This window comes from Pecten maximus, chromosome 4 (genome assembly GCF_902652985.1).
Source record: "Pecten maximus chromosome 4, xPecMax1.1, whole genome shotgun sequence".
NCBI classification, from domain to species: domain Eukaryota; kingdom Metazoa; phylum Mollusca; class Bivalvia; order Pectinida; family Pectinidae; genus Pecten; species Pecten maximus.
In genome coordinates, this window is record NC_047018.1 from 10912407 (window position 1) to 10930467 (window position 18061).

The 18061-nt window shown below is 35.0% G+C and overlaps 1 protein-coding gene across 6 annotated transcripts in view; it reads left to right on the top strand.

The window, feature by feature from the left end:
* LOC117325217 (regulator of G-protein signaling 17-like) overlaps positions 1-17856 on the top strand; it is a 76497-nt gene extending 58641 nt beyond the window's left edge. For 2 of the 6 annotated variants that reach the window (XM_033881303.1, XM_033881305.1), the window contains exons 4-7: positions 2707-2802; positions 3991-4052; positions 8304-8470; positions 8681-17856. In XM_033881303.1, the coding sequence (XP_033737194.1) occupies positions 2707-2802; positions 3991-4052; positions 8304-8470; positions 8681-8851 (496 nt within the window). In that variant the 3' untranslated portion in view covers positions 8852-17856. The remainder of the gene's footprint in view (positions 1-2706; positions 2803-3990; positions 4053-8303; positions 8471-8680) is intronic. The other 4 variants (XM_033881304.1, XM_033881306.1, XR_004532218.1 and 1 more) reach the window with 3 other exon arrangements.
* Positions 17857-18061: the final 205 nt, after the last annotated feature.

The following is an 18061-nucleotide window of genomic DNA, read 5'->3' on the forward strand; positions in this document are numbered from 1 at the left end:
AATCATACCCTACTCAGAGTACATCAGTACAACAATTCTGACCAGATGCCAAATCAATACTGTTTAGATGAGTGATCTTACCTTGGGTACATAAGTACTGGTCATATGAGTAATCCTTCCTTGGTCAGAGTAGATCAAAACAATAATCCTACCTTTTTCTGAGTACACCAGTACTGGCCAGATAAGTAATCTTCCTTTGCTCTGAGTACACCAGTACTGGCCAGATAAGTAATCCTCCTTTGCTCTGAGTACATCAGAACAATAATCCGACCTTGCTCAGTGTACACCGGTACAGGCCAGATAAGTAATCCTACTTTGCTCTGAGTACATCAGAACAATAATCCGACCTTGCTCAGTATACACCGGTACTGGCCAGATAATTAATCTTCCTTTGCTCTGAGTACACCAGTACTGGCCAGATAAGTAATCTTCCTTTGCTCTGAGTACACCAGTACTGGCCAGATAAGTATTCCTCCTTTGCTCTGAGTACACCAGTACAATAATCCGACCTTGCTCTGAGTACACCAGTACTGGCCAGATAATTAATCTTCCCTTGCTCTGAGTACACCAGTACTGGCCAGATAAGTATTCCTCCTTTGCTCTGAGTACACCAGTACAATAATCCGACCTTGCTCTGAGTACACCAGTACTGGCCAGATAAGTAATCCTCCTTTGCTCTGAGTACACCGGTACAATAATCCGACCTTGCTCTGAGTACACCAGTACTGGCCAGATAATTAATCTTCCCTTGCTCTGAGTACACCAGTACTGGCCAGATAAGTAATCCTCCTTTTGCTCTGAGTACATCAGTACTGGCCAGATACTTAATCTTCCTTTGCTCTGAGTACACCGGTACTGGCCAGATAAGTAATCCTCCTTTGCTCTGAGTACATCAGTACAATAATCCGACCTTGCTCAGTATACACCAGTACTGGCCAGATAAGTAATCCTACTTTGCTCTGAGTATATCAGTGCTGCGATAAGTAATGCTACCTTGCTCATGTGATGGTAGCTCTGTCGGTGTAAGCATACATCTAATGACAAATTACAAAAGGAGCACGTGTCCTGATTACCGATCGGGATAACATGTCATTTCAAGTGTGATTTAATTCATTGGAGATATTATCTCTCTGGATTCCGACCGATAAGTATTGGGATATTATTTCAATGAAAATGAACCATCGATATGGCATTTAATTTCATTCCGAATGTAAACGATCGGGATAGCATTTCTAAGGATTCTGAATGTAAACGATCGGGATAGCATTTCTAAGGATTCTGAATGTAAACGATCGGATAGCATTTCTAAGGATTCCGAATGTAAACGATCGGGATAGCATTTCTAAGGATTCCGAATGTAAACGATCGGGATAGCATTTCTAAGGATTCTGAATGTAAACGATCGGATAGCATTTCTAAGGATTCCGAATGTAGACGATCGGGACAGCATTTCTAAGGATTCTGAATGTAAACGATCGGGATAGCATTTCTAAGGATTCTGAATGTAAACGATCGGGATAGCATTTCTAAGGATTCTGAATGTAAACGATCGGGACAGCATTTCTAAGGATTCTGAATGTAAACGATCGGGATAGCATTTCTAAGGATTCCGAATGTTACCTATCAGGATAGCATTTCTAAGGATTCTGAATGTAAACGATCGCGATAGCATTTCTAAGGATTCTGAATGTAAATGATCGGGATAGCATTTCTAAGGATTCTGAATGTAAATGATCGGGATAGCATTTCTAAGGATTCTGAATGTAAACTATCGGGATAGCATTTCTAAGGATTCTGAATGTAAATGATCGGGATAGCATTTCTAAGGATTCTGAATGTAAACGATCGGGATAGCATTTCTAAGTATTCCGAATGTAAACGATCGGGATAGCATTTCTAAGGATTCTGAATGTAAACGATCGGGATAGCATTTCATTCGATTTCAAATGTAAGCTATCGTGATATCGTTATCCTGAAATAGTTATGCTAGTCTATACATTAAGAGAAAATACTCGATCGTCAGCAGCCTTTATTCTGATGTGATATCGAATACGGATTATTTACCCCTAGCAAGGTTATCTATGTAGTATTGTACCTCAAATTGCATGTTCATTATCGTTCCATACCAGCTTGATCCCGTTACAACAGTCGCGTCTGGATGAAAACCTTTGTTTTGAAATGTCGACATTATTTGTTGTTTTATTTAGGCTATAGGAGTATATCTGACTGTATAATGTATAAAGGATACATCACAGTCACATCATATCACATAATACAGCTACAAATGTGGCTTTTATCTCAACATTTTAACACTGTGTCTGATCGAATTCTGCTGATTTTGCAAACATCACTCTGCGTTTGACCTGTACAGTCTCAGTAACTCTCGCAAACCCAACCATATGTATAGCAGATAGATGGCCTTTGACTACATTGTGGTGTTGAAAACCAAGCAAACAGGACCGGCACTGTCTCGTTGATTTTGACAACATAACAGTGTTTCTGAGAAACGCAGATTCAGCGACGTTCGAAAACACCGCAGTGTAACTGACCGATACAAACTCCTTGACAGTCATGGAAAAGACGTAAGCTAACTCTTGTGTACATGACAGTGTTAATTTTGTTTTGATAAAGCCCATTTGTAGCATGTAGAATGTGTTTGTGTGTGGCTCTGTTTGGCGCACCACTGACAATAATGTACAATCTCAGGCTTTATAATTACAGTTTAGCTGTTAAGGGCTCCAACGGATCTCAGTCTGGCGCTGGTGACAAGAAGTTAACGGGAGTCGTTGTACAGGAGGAGCCGTAAGTATGCAGTTATCAATATCACCGACCAGTTGTTATTTGATAACTGTGACTTTTCCTAACTGTTCCTTTCTACATTTATCTCTTAACCTTATAAATCGTAATGGGTGTTATCAATTGGGAAAGGCTTTTTTTCGTTAGTTGTAGCACGATTATTAAAACGTCACATTGGAAGAGATTATATTTATCGTATAACAAATCAAGCCTGTAACTGGCGATCCTGGAATTGGCCATTTCTCATTATTATGCCTATCAACGATACTGTTTGACTCCTATTGATTCTCTTTTATTGACGTCAGTAGTGGAGAAATCCAGAATAAAAACGATCACCTTCCAATGTCATATGAACAATCTATGGTGTGGAATGAAACATCTCTGTAACATTGTCAGAATTATCTTAAGGTTTACACATCCCTACATCATTAACGAAGTTAAGGAGTAAACATGATATATGAGTTAGTTATACAGTTTTTGTCAAAATTTTGTGAATCTCCGTTGATGCAGTCATCACGCAATGAGTTTGTGCCTACCTTTCAGTTTGTCTATTCTGACATATGGCCATTTTACTTTGATTGAAGACTGAATCCTTTCTAGACAACTTCTAAAGTTTTATCCAAATGTAATGAAAATCACTGATGTAGTCAGGACACAAGTCATACCCTTGTGGCTTTCGTTAGGCTAGCTTATTCTCCATTGAAGTTTTATGACTTTATTTTATATTACTTCGATTGAAGACCAGTTCATTATTGGCAAGTGGCTGATTTCAGTGAAAGTGAACGAGTTGCTCTAATCCCTCTTGTACATGATTAATATGATCTACCATAATTCCTTGAGTACTGGTGGCATCATCTAATAAAAGCGCACTGTGTTGAATTGGGGTTGTCACCTCGGCGACAATTCTAGATTCAGATTGTTGTACAATTGGGAATGTTAGTCCGCCACCTCATGAAATGTTTGTGTCAGTTGGCAAACACTTTACCCTCATTACCTTGAAAGATTTTGTTGGAAGAGCACATGGGATCTTAATATGGAACTAAATATGAGTATCACAGCTGACCAATACATTTTCACGTCCGATCGGAGAATCGGACGACAATCAAACGTTATAAAATGCATGTTTGACACAAATTATATAATTTATGTTGTTGATGAACTGCATTATCATATTTCTTTGTTTTTCTTCAACAGACCATCCGTAGAAGAAATAGCAGCTTGGTCAGAATCGTTTGACCGTCTAATGCGGAGTAACAGTACGTATATTTTTATACTTTAAATGTAATAAATTGCTTGGTGAAACTTTCTCAGTGTAGTCAGGGTTATCCTGGCCTCATTACCCCTGTCATAACCTGGGACTTGTTATCAGTGTAGACAGGGTAACATTAGCCTAAATATCCCTGTCATATCCTAGGACATGTTTTCAGTGTAGTCAGGGTTACATTGGCCTCATTGTCCCTGTCATAACCTGGGACATGTTCTCAGTGTAGTCAGGGTAACCTTGGCCTCATTGTCCCCTTCATAACCTGGGACTTGTTCTCAGTGTAGTCAAGGTTACCTTGGCCTCATTGTCCCTGTCATAACCTTGGACTTGTTCTCGATGTAGTCAGGGTTACCTTGGCCTCATTACCCCTGTCATAACCTGGGACATGTTCTCAGTGTAGTCAGGGTTACCTTGGCCTCATTGTCCCTGTCATAACTTTGGACATGTTTTAACTGTAGTCGAGGTTAACTTAGTTCAATTTCCCCTGTCATTATTTCAATCTCCTCAAATTTTATTGACATAGAGAAAAGTCAATAGGGTTAGACATCAAGCCTGGCCTATCTAAGTCTTTTCCTTAGTAACAACATGTGGTATATAATCTCCATTTACATGTTGAATACAATCTCCATTTACAGGTGAAATAGAATATCCATTTACATTTTAAATTCAATCAGCATTCACACGTTTATTACAATCTCAATACACACACATATATATATATGTTATATAAATATCTAGTTACATGTTATATACATTATCTAGTTACATGTATAATGCAATCGCTAGTTATATGTATAATACAATATCTAGTTACATGTATAATACAATCGCTAGTTACACATATAAAACAATCTATAATTACATGTATAATACAATATCTAGTTATACGTATGATACAATCTCTAGTTACATGTTTAGTACATTCCCAGGTAATTGTTCAATATAATCTTAAAGTAATGCTATATACATTATCTAGTTACATGTTAATTACAAACCAAGTTGCATGTTATATACAATCTCTAGCTGTAGGTTTATACCATCCCAGTTAGATGTTAAATACACTCTCAAGTTACATATTATAATACAATCCTAGATACATATTATATACAATACCATGTATACCTATATATATACATTTAAAGTAAAACAAATTACAGTATCCTCGTGGAAGAAAATATCTTTGAAAATAGTAAACACCCACACAGACATTAATAAGCGCTTTCGCTCCATCACCGGAGCCCTTCAGACTGTTTAATTTGTTTAAGACTTGTATGACGTCATGATTAGTTTGACGTCATAACAACAACGACGTCACTAATCAAAGACCGAAAACGTATAACTACATAAAATGGATTCATACGAAAGAATAATGAATTAAGTGTTGTTCAAATTTGGTTTTAAAATCTTAATTGATTCAGATTATTTTCTTTTTCTTTTGATTTGAGTATGCCCGTTGAACTTAGAACTTGTCAAAATGCGTCCGAGATTTTTAGGTTGGCTTTTACTATTGATTAAAGTATACTTGTGAAAAACTTTACCCATTTTATCATTACATTGTTTTGGCTCGTCACATTTACTGCGAATAATCGGATATATGTCAAAATTACGAGGATTGAAGGTACACACATACACACCCACACACACACACACACACACACACACACACACACATATATATATATATATATAGATATATGATTAGTCTATGCTCCGCGCAACGTTTATAAACATTGACCGTTTAAAAATGTCTTGTCGTGTGACTTTGATAGATTTGATTAACTCTTCAGACTTATATATAATTGAAATAGCTACATCTTTTATCATCACACTTTCACTTTTCACATGGCAGCAAAGTGTTAATTATTTTGAATTTAAAGCTGTATCAAAGAATATCATCTCGACTTTCATTGGAATGTGGTTACCTAAAATATACAAATTAACCATGGATTAGCGATGAGACAAACAAATAAATCTCGGTAAAAGTTGAGACAAACAAATTGTTATCGATAAAAGTTGAAACAAACAACTAAATCCAGGTAAAAGTTGAGACAAACAAATAAATCCAGGTTAAAGGTGAGACAAATAGATCTCGGTAAAAGGTGAGACAAACAAATAAATCTCGGTAAAAGGTGAGACAAACAAATAAATATCGGTAAAAGGTGAGACAAATAAACATGCAGCCAGATTAACGAATACACCCAGATGATATACGAGACAAAACATACAACCAAGTTAAAGGCTACTTCCGCATTATTTGTGGCGCTTTCAACTTAATCATAGTAATCGATGATAGAGATAACACTTCCCATGACATATACATGTTTATACATTCTTGTAGCTAAACTATTGCTCTAGTATGAAATAATAACAATAATATAATTAGAGTAAAACTGAATGTAGTGAGTGTTTTTTTTTTTTTTGTTTACGCTAACATTATATGGCACTTACTGTAAATAACATTATATAGTACTTACAGTAAATAACATAATATAGCACTTACTGTAAATATAATGATATGGCACTTACTGTAAATAACATTATAAGACACTTACTGTAAATATAATGATATGGCACTTACTGAAAATAGCATTATATGACAATTACAGTAAATATTATTATATGACACTTACTGTAAATATCATTATATGATACTTACTGTAAATAACACTATATGTGACACTTACTATAAATAACATATGACACTTACAGTGCATAACATTATATGGCACTTACTATCAATATTATTACATGTATATGGCACTTACTGTAAATATTATTATACGAAACTTACTGTAGATATGATTATATGACACAGTAAATATCATAATATGGCACTTACTGTAAATAAAATTATATGACACCTACTGTAAATAACATTATATGACACTTACTGTAAATATCATTATATGGCACTTACTATGAATAACACAATGTGACACTTACTATAAATAACATGACACTTACAGTGGATAACATTATATGACACCTACTGTAAATAACATTATATGACACTTACTATAAATAAAATTATATGACACCTACTGTAAATATCATGATATGGCACTTACTGTAAATATCATGATATGGCACTTACTGTAAATAACATTATATGACACTTACTGTAAATATCATGATATGGCACCTACTGTAAATATCATGATATGGCACTTACTGTAAAGATCATGATATGGCACTTACTGTAAATAACATTATATGACACTTACTGTAAATATCATGATATGGCACTTACTGTAAATAACATTATATGACACTTACTGTAAATATCATGATATGGCACCTACTGTAAATATCATGATATGGCACTTACTGTAAATATCATGATATGGCACTTACTGTAAATAACATTATATGACACTTACTGTAAATATCATGATATGGCACCTACTGTAAATATCATGATATGGCACTTACTGTAAATATCATGATATGGCACTTACTGTAAATAACATTATATGACACTTACTGTAAATAACATTATATGACACTAACTGTAAATATCATGATATGGCACTTACTATAAATCTTGATCATTAAAGACATTTACAATGAAATGAAATCCGTCTGGATTTAAACCATCTTGTAAAATTAAATATGTTATAATATGTATGTATATTATCATCCTTTATACTGATCTATACAGAATAAATAAAAATTGAGAATTGTGAAAACTGAATTTTTTATACAAATAGAAAGTATCCGAGTTGATGTTTTTATTTGAAACAATAAGAAATATCCTTATATCAATAGTTGGTTGCTAATGACCAATCCTAGATAATTGTTCTATTTCTTTGAGCGCTACCCGCTAGAATTCCGAGTATAGTGCCATGGCTACTAAAGTGTAACACTAAACGACTTTTCATTGATTAAAGTTTTTTGAGTAAAAAATTTTTAGTCGATAAGTTAAAAGACGACAGCATGACGGAAGTTGGTGTTTAAAATCAATAGTGTATATAACCATATGCTCTGAGTTGACAAACAATTGAAATGCGTTTTTCAGCCAAGAACACATTATTGTACATTATACAGTTATTGTCATACACTATTTCAGTATACTATTCATCAGACATGTACTGTTTAAGTTGACTATAGATATTCCTTATAACAAAGAAGAATTAAGTGTAAATCACTATGACTCTGCTTTATCTAATTTGCGTTTGGATGAGAAAATGATACACAATACTATGGAAGCGGTGGAATTAACCTGTTTCGCCTCTTTTTACAGGTGGACGAACATTTTTTAGAGAATTTTTACGATCAGAATACAGCGAGGAAAATATGTTATTCTGGTTAGCTTGTGAGGAACTGAAGAAGGAGGATAATCCAGAGGTAGTGGAGGAGAAAGCAAGATTAATTAATGAAGATTATATATCAATTCTCTCTCCTAAGGAGGTAAGAGTTACATAGCGACCGTTAATACAATATCTTATGTATAGTACATATATATAAAATATATCAAAACATTGATGTTTCAATCGGCCCCGTGCTTTTCAAAACAGACGATTTCGTCTTAGAATTTTATTACGTTGGTTTTACCTTTTCAAAAGCACAAAATACTCGATACGTTTCGTTAACTTTACCTCGCGCATTTCGTTATTGCAGGTAAGCCTAGATTCCAGAGTTCGGGAAGTGATCAACCGGAACATGGTGGACCCGACTCCCCACACCTTTGATGAGGCACAGTTACAAATCTATACATTAATGCATCGAGACTCCTATCCACGATTTCTAAATTCTCAACTATATAAACGACTTTTACAACAAACATCTTGAACCTAAGCTTTTTCTAATTGTTCAATATGTAGGAATAATATATTGGTTTATGTACATGCCCTGGCCTTATATTAATGGTAGGGCGTGTGCTCCAGAGACGGATTTGATGACGCATTGTGTGATATTTGAGGTTGATCACGTAACCTACAGCTGTTCTACAGCATTCAATATTAGCAGCGTGATAAACTAACGTACCGCCTCGGATATCATCATCCTAAGATTGGTTCGTCGCTGCTGAATAGACATCGTCACTACTGGTAAAGTTGGCCCTATTGTTTCGTTACCAAGAAATCCGGACACGATCGCATGCCAGCGGCGAGATTAAATGTAGACATGTGTAACAATGTTTCTTCAAACGGAAATAAGAAAGGCAGATGACGGGAAGATCTTTAAGAACCTAGTTTTTATTTAAATGAGAGTGAGAGACTAAATGTTATTGTATGTTTTAAATCTTTGAATGTGATTTTATTAGCTCAAGTGTGATATCTGCAGAGAACCTTTAGTTTAGATACTCAATCATTATGCAGATATTCACTTTAATAGACCATCATATGTTTTTGTATTCTGTATCTTCTGGAATCATGCTTGTTAACGTCAGTTATCGGGGACCAATGTCACACAGCGCAAGAATCGACTAGAACACATGGATCCTTATGATAAAATGATAAAATTAGCATTTATCAATGGATAGACTGATTCGCTCCGTGCATAACTCTATGAATTTATCTCGATACTGTTTCGCGACATACAAGACTATTTAATTAACCTTTAGTTCGGTACTGCTTCGCGACATGCAAGACTCTGCCAAGTAATATTAAGATCGGTACTGTTATCGCGCCGGACAGGACCCTGTCAGTCAATGGTTAGCTCGGAACTGTTTCGCCACATGCTGAACTTTGTCAATTAACCTTTAGTTTGGTGTACTGTTTCGCGGCATGAAGGACTCTTGACAAGTAATGTTTAGCTCGGTGCTGTTATCGCGCCAACACAACCTTGTCAAGTAACGTTTAGCACAGTACTGTAACGCGGCATGCACGACTGTCAATTAACGTTTAGTTCAGTACTGTTACGCGGCATGCACGACTGTCAATTAACGTTTAGTTCAGTACTGTTACGCGGCATGGACGACTCTGTCAATCAACGTTAAGTTCAGGACTGTTACGCGGCATGCACGACTCTGTCAATCAACTTTAAGTTCAGGACTGTTACGCGGCATGCACGACTCTGTCAATCAACGTTAAGTTCAGGACTGTTACGCGGCATGCACGACTCTGTCAATCAACGTTAGGTTCAGGACTGTTACGCGGCATGCACGACTCTGTCAATCAACGTTAAGTTCAGGACTGTTACGCGGCATGCACGACTCTGTCAATTAACGTTTAGTTCAGTACTGTTACGCGGCATGGACGACTCTGTCAATCAACGTTAGGTTCAGGACTGCCTGTCGGCATGAAGGAGGATCAAAGAACTTTTCGCGTTACACTAGTTCTGGTTAAGATATTTATGCTGTCGATATTTCAAAGAATCCAAAGTATCATCATGTTCTTAATGTGAATTGTTTGTGTCAAATTAAGGTAGATAATTACTAGTGCCGTAAGTTATAATGATCAATTCGCAAAAAGAGAAATATTTATTTACCTTGTTCAGTGACATGTATAACTTCCAAACCAATAAGTGTAGTAATGTTTCTTACGAGACTCGTTGTGTATTTGTTTTTCTTTTGTGTCATTTATTTAATTACTATTGGTAAAACTAACCATGCTTCACAATTTTGGGTCCAGAACAACAATTGCATATCTACATGTGGCTAAACCTGGCCTGCTTTTTGTACGACACATACGGAACGATGACATAATGTTGAGTTTTAAAGAGACCAAGTGAATGCTGTTATTTACTGATGATGCTTGACGTAAGGTGTGTTGATAGCAATAACCGTTATGATTTTGTTGCCCCTGTGCTGTTTATACACATCCGACAGGTCGGTCTGTTAGTGAAACTTTTGTGTATTTTTTTCACACTAGGAAATCTTTGCCAGTACACCTACGAATTGTTAATTAGAAATAGGTCATTTTAAGTACACAAGGTATTGTTTTAAACGATAATGTTTTATTTTAAATTTTTCACTAGTAAATTTTGGCGTAAGAAAAATCGAATTGAAATTGTGTTTTTGTTATGTATCACTAGTAACAACGTTGATACTAGATACAGGGGAGATAATTCTCATTTCATGAAAACCACCAAGGCATTTTTTATTCACTCTGTGAAACATGTCAAACTAGAAAGGTTACGACATTTTAATATTTAATATTTATGGCCAATGTGACAATATAATGTTTAATCCTGATCATGGTTACAATATAATGTCTAATTCTGATCATGGTGATAATATAATGTCTTATTCTGGTTAAGGTGACAATATAATGTCTAATCATGGTCATGATGGCAATATAATGTCTAATCCTGATCATGGTAACAATATAATGTCTAATTCTGGTCAATGTGTCAATATATTGTTAAATCCTGGTCAGGGAGGCAACATAATGTTTAATCCTGGTCAATGTGTCAATATAATGTCTAATCTTGGTCATGGTGGCAATATCATGTCTAATCCTGGTCATGATGGCAATATAATGTCTAATCCTGGTCATGATGGCAATATAGTGTTTAATCCTGGTCAGTATGACAATGCTATGTCTAATCCTGATCAAGATGGTAATACAATGTCTAATCCTGGTCATGATGGCAATATATTGTCTTATCTTGGTCATGATGGCAATATAATGTCTTATATTGGTCATGATGGCAATATAATGTCTAATCCTGATCAAGTATGGTAATGTTATGTCTAATCCTTGTCATGATTGAAGTATTATGTTAAATCCTAGTCATGGTGGCAATATAATGTTTAATCCTGGTCAGTTAATACATTGTGTTAGTAATTTTGTTGCATCATTCTTTCTCTGTTCGTAAAATTCATTTAAGTAAAATATAATTGATATGAGGCTTTTTGCGAACAAAATGATTCTTCGGATAACACTTTATACTACTACCATCAGTGCGTTTCAAATCGCTTCTGTCAGTCAATCTGATAAATCTAATAGCATGTACCAAGTAATGTGGACATGTTTCAGAACATGTGAAAGAGGACATGTTCAGAACAAGTAAAAATCGACACGTTCAAAATGTTCAAATAGTTGTCCATCCCAAATATCAATCTGATTAGATATTCAAAATGTTTTTCAGCGGTAATTTTGGATTTTGTCAGAGGAAAGTTTGTTGCTGTTTTTTACAGAGGATCGTCTTCAAATGTATGGAACATACTCAGTATACATTGTAAGTCATAGTTGTACAAGCTACTTGTTAACCTTATCGGACATAAAAAGTAAATGAATAAATAAATAAGAAAAGATAGATACATTGTATAATAATTAAAAAACTATCCAAGTGATCAGATTGATATATTAGAGGAAATGTCAGCATGCATCATGGATGTTCATAGCATATTGAACATGATTGATAAATAAGTTTTACATACCACCTTCTGTTTACACAATTGATTCATGTCAACATAAAAGAGAACTAAGAGAAGAGAAATTATCTAACATACACCGATAACGATTTAGTTGGATGTATCAATCCCTCTGGAATCTCAAGCTCACATTGTATCTTCGTTTTTTTCTGAAGATAAATCAACGGCTTACATTTAATTCGTATCTGTTCACGCATTTATCGTGTGGGAAGACTTTTTAAGTGTTGGTCCGGGTTCTGTTGTCGTCAATGTTTACGTCTTACCAAATCAAGTAACCAACTGATAGTAATGTGGATAAGGTCAAAGGTCTTCCTGCCTTGTGACATCAACCGAGTAGGCAACCAACGAATCAAGGAACGTCCCCTACACTGTATTCAAGTCAGAGTATAGTATCTTCATTTCCTGAAAGACATCTAACTTGATATATGTGACCAATATTTTATACGTATGTGAAATAACTGTTTTTGTTAGGTAAATGATATTAAGTTTTTATAAGATACACAATAGGTTTGTCATTCATGTCGCAGTTATATCTATTTTCGTTTTTGTTAATGATATTTTGGTGTTAATTAGTGACCGTCAGTGGAATCCAGGTTGAAGGTAATTCCTATTGTCGTCTCTTACAGTATATTCAGAACGTATGAAGGATGTCTTCAGAAGTAAGTGTTTTGCCTCATTTGTTCACACCCTATTATGATGTTTATCTATGTTCTCCAAACAAAGAATTCTTGTTTTTACATATTTAAGAACGGGGAGAATAGTGAACACACGAGACATTTATTTGTGAGAAAACATCTACATATACGCACTTGTGTCAATATTATAAGGAGATATACATATTAACGTTAAACTCGTGTCAGCTTTACAAAGGTGCCACTACACAAACGTTACATGTGTCTGTGTTTCACCAAAACAAATGTTACATGTGTCTGTGTTTCACCAAACAAACGTAACATGTGTCTGTGTTTCACCATACAAACGTGGCGTTTGTATGTTTTTACCAAACAAACGTTACATGTATCTGTGTTTCACCAATCAAACGTGACATGTGTCTGTATTTCACCAAACAAATGTGAAATGTGTCTGTGTTTCACCAAACATTACATGTGTCTGTGTTTCACCAATCAAACGTGACATGTGTCTGTATTTCACCAAACAAATGTGAAATGTGTCTGTGTTTCACCAAACATTACATGTGTCAGTGTTTCACCAAGCAAATGTGACGTGTCTGTGTTCCACCAAACAAACGTGACACATGTCTGTGTTTCACCAAACAAACGTGACATGTGTCTGTGTTTCACCAAACAAACGTGACAAGTGTCTGTTTCACCAAACAAACGTGACATATGTCTGTGTTTCACCAAACAAACGTGACATGTGTCTGTGTTTCAACAAACGTGACACGTGTCTGTGTTTCACCAAACAAACGTGATATATGTATCTGTTTCAACTAATAAACGTTACATATGTCCTATGTTTCAACCCATAAATGTTACACGTATCTGTTTCACCCCATAATCGTTACACGTGTCTCTATTTCACCACACACACGTTTTATCTATCTGTTTCATCCAATGAACGTTACTAACGTGTCTAGATTCATTATGAAAGTGCTATGTAAAGCTTTTTACTTACTAAGAGAACGTTCTAAAGGTGTTTTAACTTGAACCATTAAGAACTAGTTTGGTGTTTACATGCTCTATCACTTTTCTCTTGTGTCCAAAAATTAATGCTGGAAGTAGCTCGGTAGATATTAGACGAATTTTTACTAGTACGACATTGGAGTGAAAATTACCTGCATATCTCTTCCTGCATGGGTGTGATGTCTAGAGCTGATGCCATTGTAGCTAGCATCGCATGTATGCCCCGGTGGCAAGGAATTTTTCATGAAAGTTTAGACGTTTATTCACGAGTATACATGTATGTGCTGAAGAAGTCTTTATGAAAATACTCAATATGTTGTTGTGTCCGTAGCTATGTGCAATACGTCATCACAATATGTGTTCTGTGTCATCTATTGATATTCAAGAATTCGCTTTTACAAATATCAGTAAACATGTTTTGTCCTATTATTTAAGTCAAACGCACACAACTCACATGTCAATAATACAAATATCTGCTGAAAATATTTATTTTAGCTATAGAAGTTATTTATTAAGTTTACATATCCGGTCTTTGAGGAGAGTTCCCCGGAATTGTAATTTTTACGGTAAGTTCAATTTCATAAATAAAGAGAAATGATAATAAGTCTTACGTTAAACCGTTGAATGGATCGTTTTTACATCAACATAAATACACATAGTACACGTGTAAAGGTTAAACAGATTACCATTACCATTTAAAGACCACTACAATGTATTCCTTACAGACACGTGGTACATTTTCATTTTAAGTCCAGAACAATGTATTCCCTATAGTCTCGTCCTGAATTGTCATTTAACGTCCTGTACAATGTATTCCCTACACACATTTGATACACTGTCATTTAAAGTCCAGTACAATGTATTCCTTACAGACACGTGCTACATTGCCATTCAAAGTCCAGTACAATGTATTCCTTACAGACACGTGCTACTTTGTTATTTAAAGTCCAGTACAATGTACTCCCTACATGAGTGCTACATTGTCATTTAAAGTCCAGTACAATGAATTCCCTACACACACGTGCTACATTGACATTTAAAGTCAAGTACAATGTACTCCTTACAGACACGTGCTACATTGTCATTTAAAGTCCAGTACAATGTATTCCCTACAAACACGTGTTGCATTTTCCTTTGACACGGGCTGCATTTTCATTTAAAGCGCAGAACAATGTATTCCCTACAAACACGTGCTACATTGTCATTTAAAGTCCAGTACAATGTATTCCCTACAAACACGTGCTACATTGTCATTTAAAGTCCAGTACAATGTACTCCTTACAGACACGTGCTACATTGTCATTTAAAGTCCAGTACAATGTATTCCCTACAAACACGTGTTGCATTTTCCCTAGACACGTGCTACATTTTCATTGAAAGCCCAGAACAATGTATTCCCTACAAACACGTGCTACATTGTCATTTAAAGTCCAGTACAATGTTTCCCTACAAACACGTGCTGCATTTCCCCTACAGACACGGGCTGCATTTTCATTTAAAGCACAGAACAATGTATTCCCTACAAACACGTGCTACATTGTCATTTAAAGTCAAATATAATGTATTTCTTACCGACACTTTGTGCGTTTTCACTCAATGTATTCCGTTCCGACGTTTCTACATGTATAATCTATTGTTGCGGTTATAAGTTTTCGTTAGTGCTGACTTGACATCCTCGGCTTGTGTTAGTCTCCTCAGGGTTTGAGACAAAATAAGCTTTAACATAAACATCCCCAATATTGTATTTTTATAAGCTTGTTTTTATTTAAGTCTACTTCAGGTTATTTTCAAACTGGGATAGCAGAGTGATATTTTTATGTTTTGATTTAAAAATCTCAACTTTTGTTTTGGGATAAAGAAAACAATGTGCTGGTCCTTTTTTCATTCAACAAACTGCATTTCCCCGAAACAGTTGATATACGGATTATTAAGGTGACTGAGCCTATTTATTCAGTCCGAAAGATCCCTAAACAGCACGTAATATTTGAAAGGATATGTAATACTATAGAGTCATGTCGGTAATCGCCGTCACCTTCTTAATTTTCGAAATACGCACAAGGCTTCATTATATCCATTATTAGGTGTGTAAATCAGTCGATTGTCATTGAAGCTACATTGTACCTAATAACTTTTAGATAATGTAAGTGAATCGTCTTGTTGTTGAAATTTTATAACTTTATTTGATCTAGATTTTAATTCAGCATGGTTATTAGATGAGCTGAATGTATCGCTCTCGATTATGAGATATATAAAACAAATTCAATATTCGAATAGATGATCTAGTTCCTCTTGTTGAACTTATTAAGCATATTTGTGTAACAAAGTACATCGCTCCAAGTTTACGTTTTGTAACAGTGTAAAGTGAACATTTGAATTGGCATCGATTGTACATTGTACTTTGTTTGAAGCACCAAAGGATAGTGTTTATTTCTGGTGTATCAAATATCACTTGTCAATGTAAGTGATCATGCTATTTATATATCATGAAGTACAGTTACGAAAAATGTAATCAAAGTGAAATTTAAGCATTTCTCTATTAATATTAGTTATTTTTTCTAATTGTTTATTGTTAGGATTTTTTCTCTAATGGTTTATTGTAAGAATTTTTTCTCTAATTTTTTCATTCTTAGGGTTTTTCAGTTAACCTTGTTGGGGGAAATGCATTTTGATGAAAACTTTGAGAAAAATTGCTAATATCAAACTTCGCACCTTGAGGGATTGGTTGAATCGAATTTTAGCTCGCTTTATTATTGTAATATATTGTTGGTAGAATTAAACGTATGGTATTCCTTTATGTGACTTTTACTGCTATCTTTTTAATGTAATTTCTATCATTTGCCATGCATTGCCTAATGCCATTCAAATATGTACATGATATAGCTTCGCCGTACGATGACATATTGGCAGATTGTATTAATGGCAAGTTTATCAGATATAATGGCATATGACTTTGTCTTAAAATATATTTTAGATGAGAATACAATATCCATTGTTAGAAACTGATTTTTTTGTTTTCTAAATTGATTTCGCTAATCTATGTTAAGTGTAGGCTATATTTGTCTTTCATAGTAATGATATATAATAAGACAGATATTTTGAACGAGGTGTATTGTTGATACTTTTAATATTGTTCCAACTTATTTTTTTCGATACCACTTGAAATGTTATGTGTTTAGATAGAACGAGTATGTGGGTGATTTTAAATGGTTTTGGTACAGAAATCATTTAAGTACTTTTAATGCCATTTCGGCACTCCCCGGCCTATATAAAATTTTGGGAGGATTGAGCTCCAGATTTGACAGAAAGTATGTATTAGCATCTTAACATTCACGCGTCGATTGGGCCTTGTGGACTTTGAGCGAGGGGGAAGTATTCATAAAACGGTTCATAGATTATCTTATCCATCTTGATTTCAAAGAACATGTATTCAATTTAAGATGTAAATATAATCAACTGAAATATCTCAACAGATTGATTTAATTTTTATAAATTGACATCTTGTTCTATTTATCGACCAAGGATGTCCGTCAGACGTCGTTGGTATAACGCGGTATTCATGTTTTCCCGGGAGGTTACAGAGAGTATCTGGCCGGGGGGTTCCGGGTATTTGACCTTATTTATATCGACTTTCCATGTGATACATGTCTACGTAGTGTATATCTCCATCTTCTCAAATTTCCCATGAATATGTGTGTAAGCTTGACTTGTAGTTTTGTGGAAATTACCCAATTCAGAACATTCTTTTATAATATGTCTGTTTGATAACTTTGAGAAGTAAGTACCTTGGCACGATTCAGGAGATGTTCATGGCATTAAATATCTATTATATTGTTCTATATTGTCTAATGTCTTGTGCAGATATCTGGGTTACCTGGAAACAGAAGACAACAAGCAGCATACTTGTTTATTAAGCATTTGCAAATTCTTCAAACGATTTTATTGGGCATTTTATTTACACCGACTATACTCTTATAACAACACAATGATGCATCAAATGACACTCCATCTGTATTTATTTCAGGAAAAGCAACATTTACC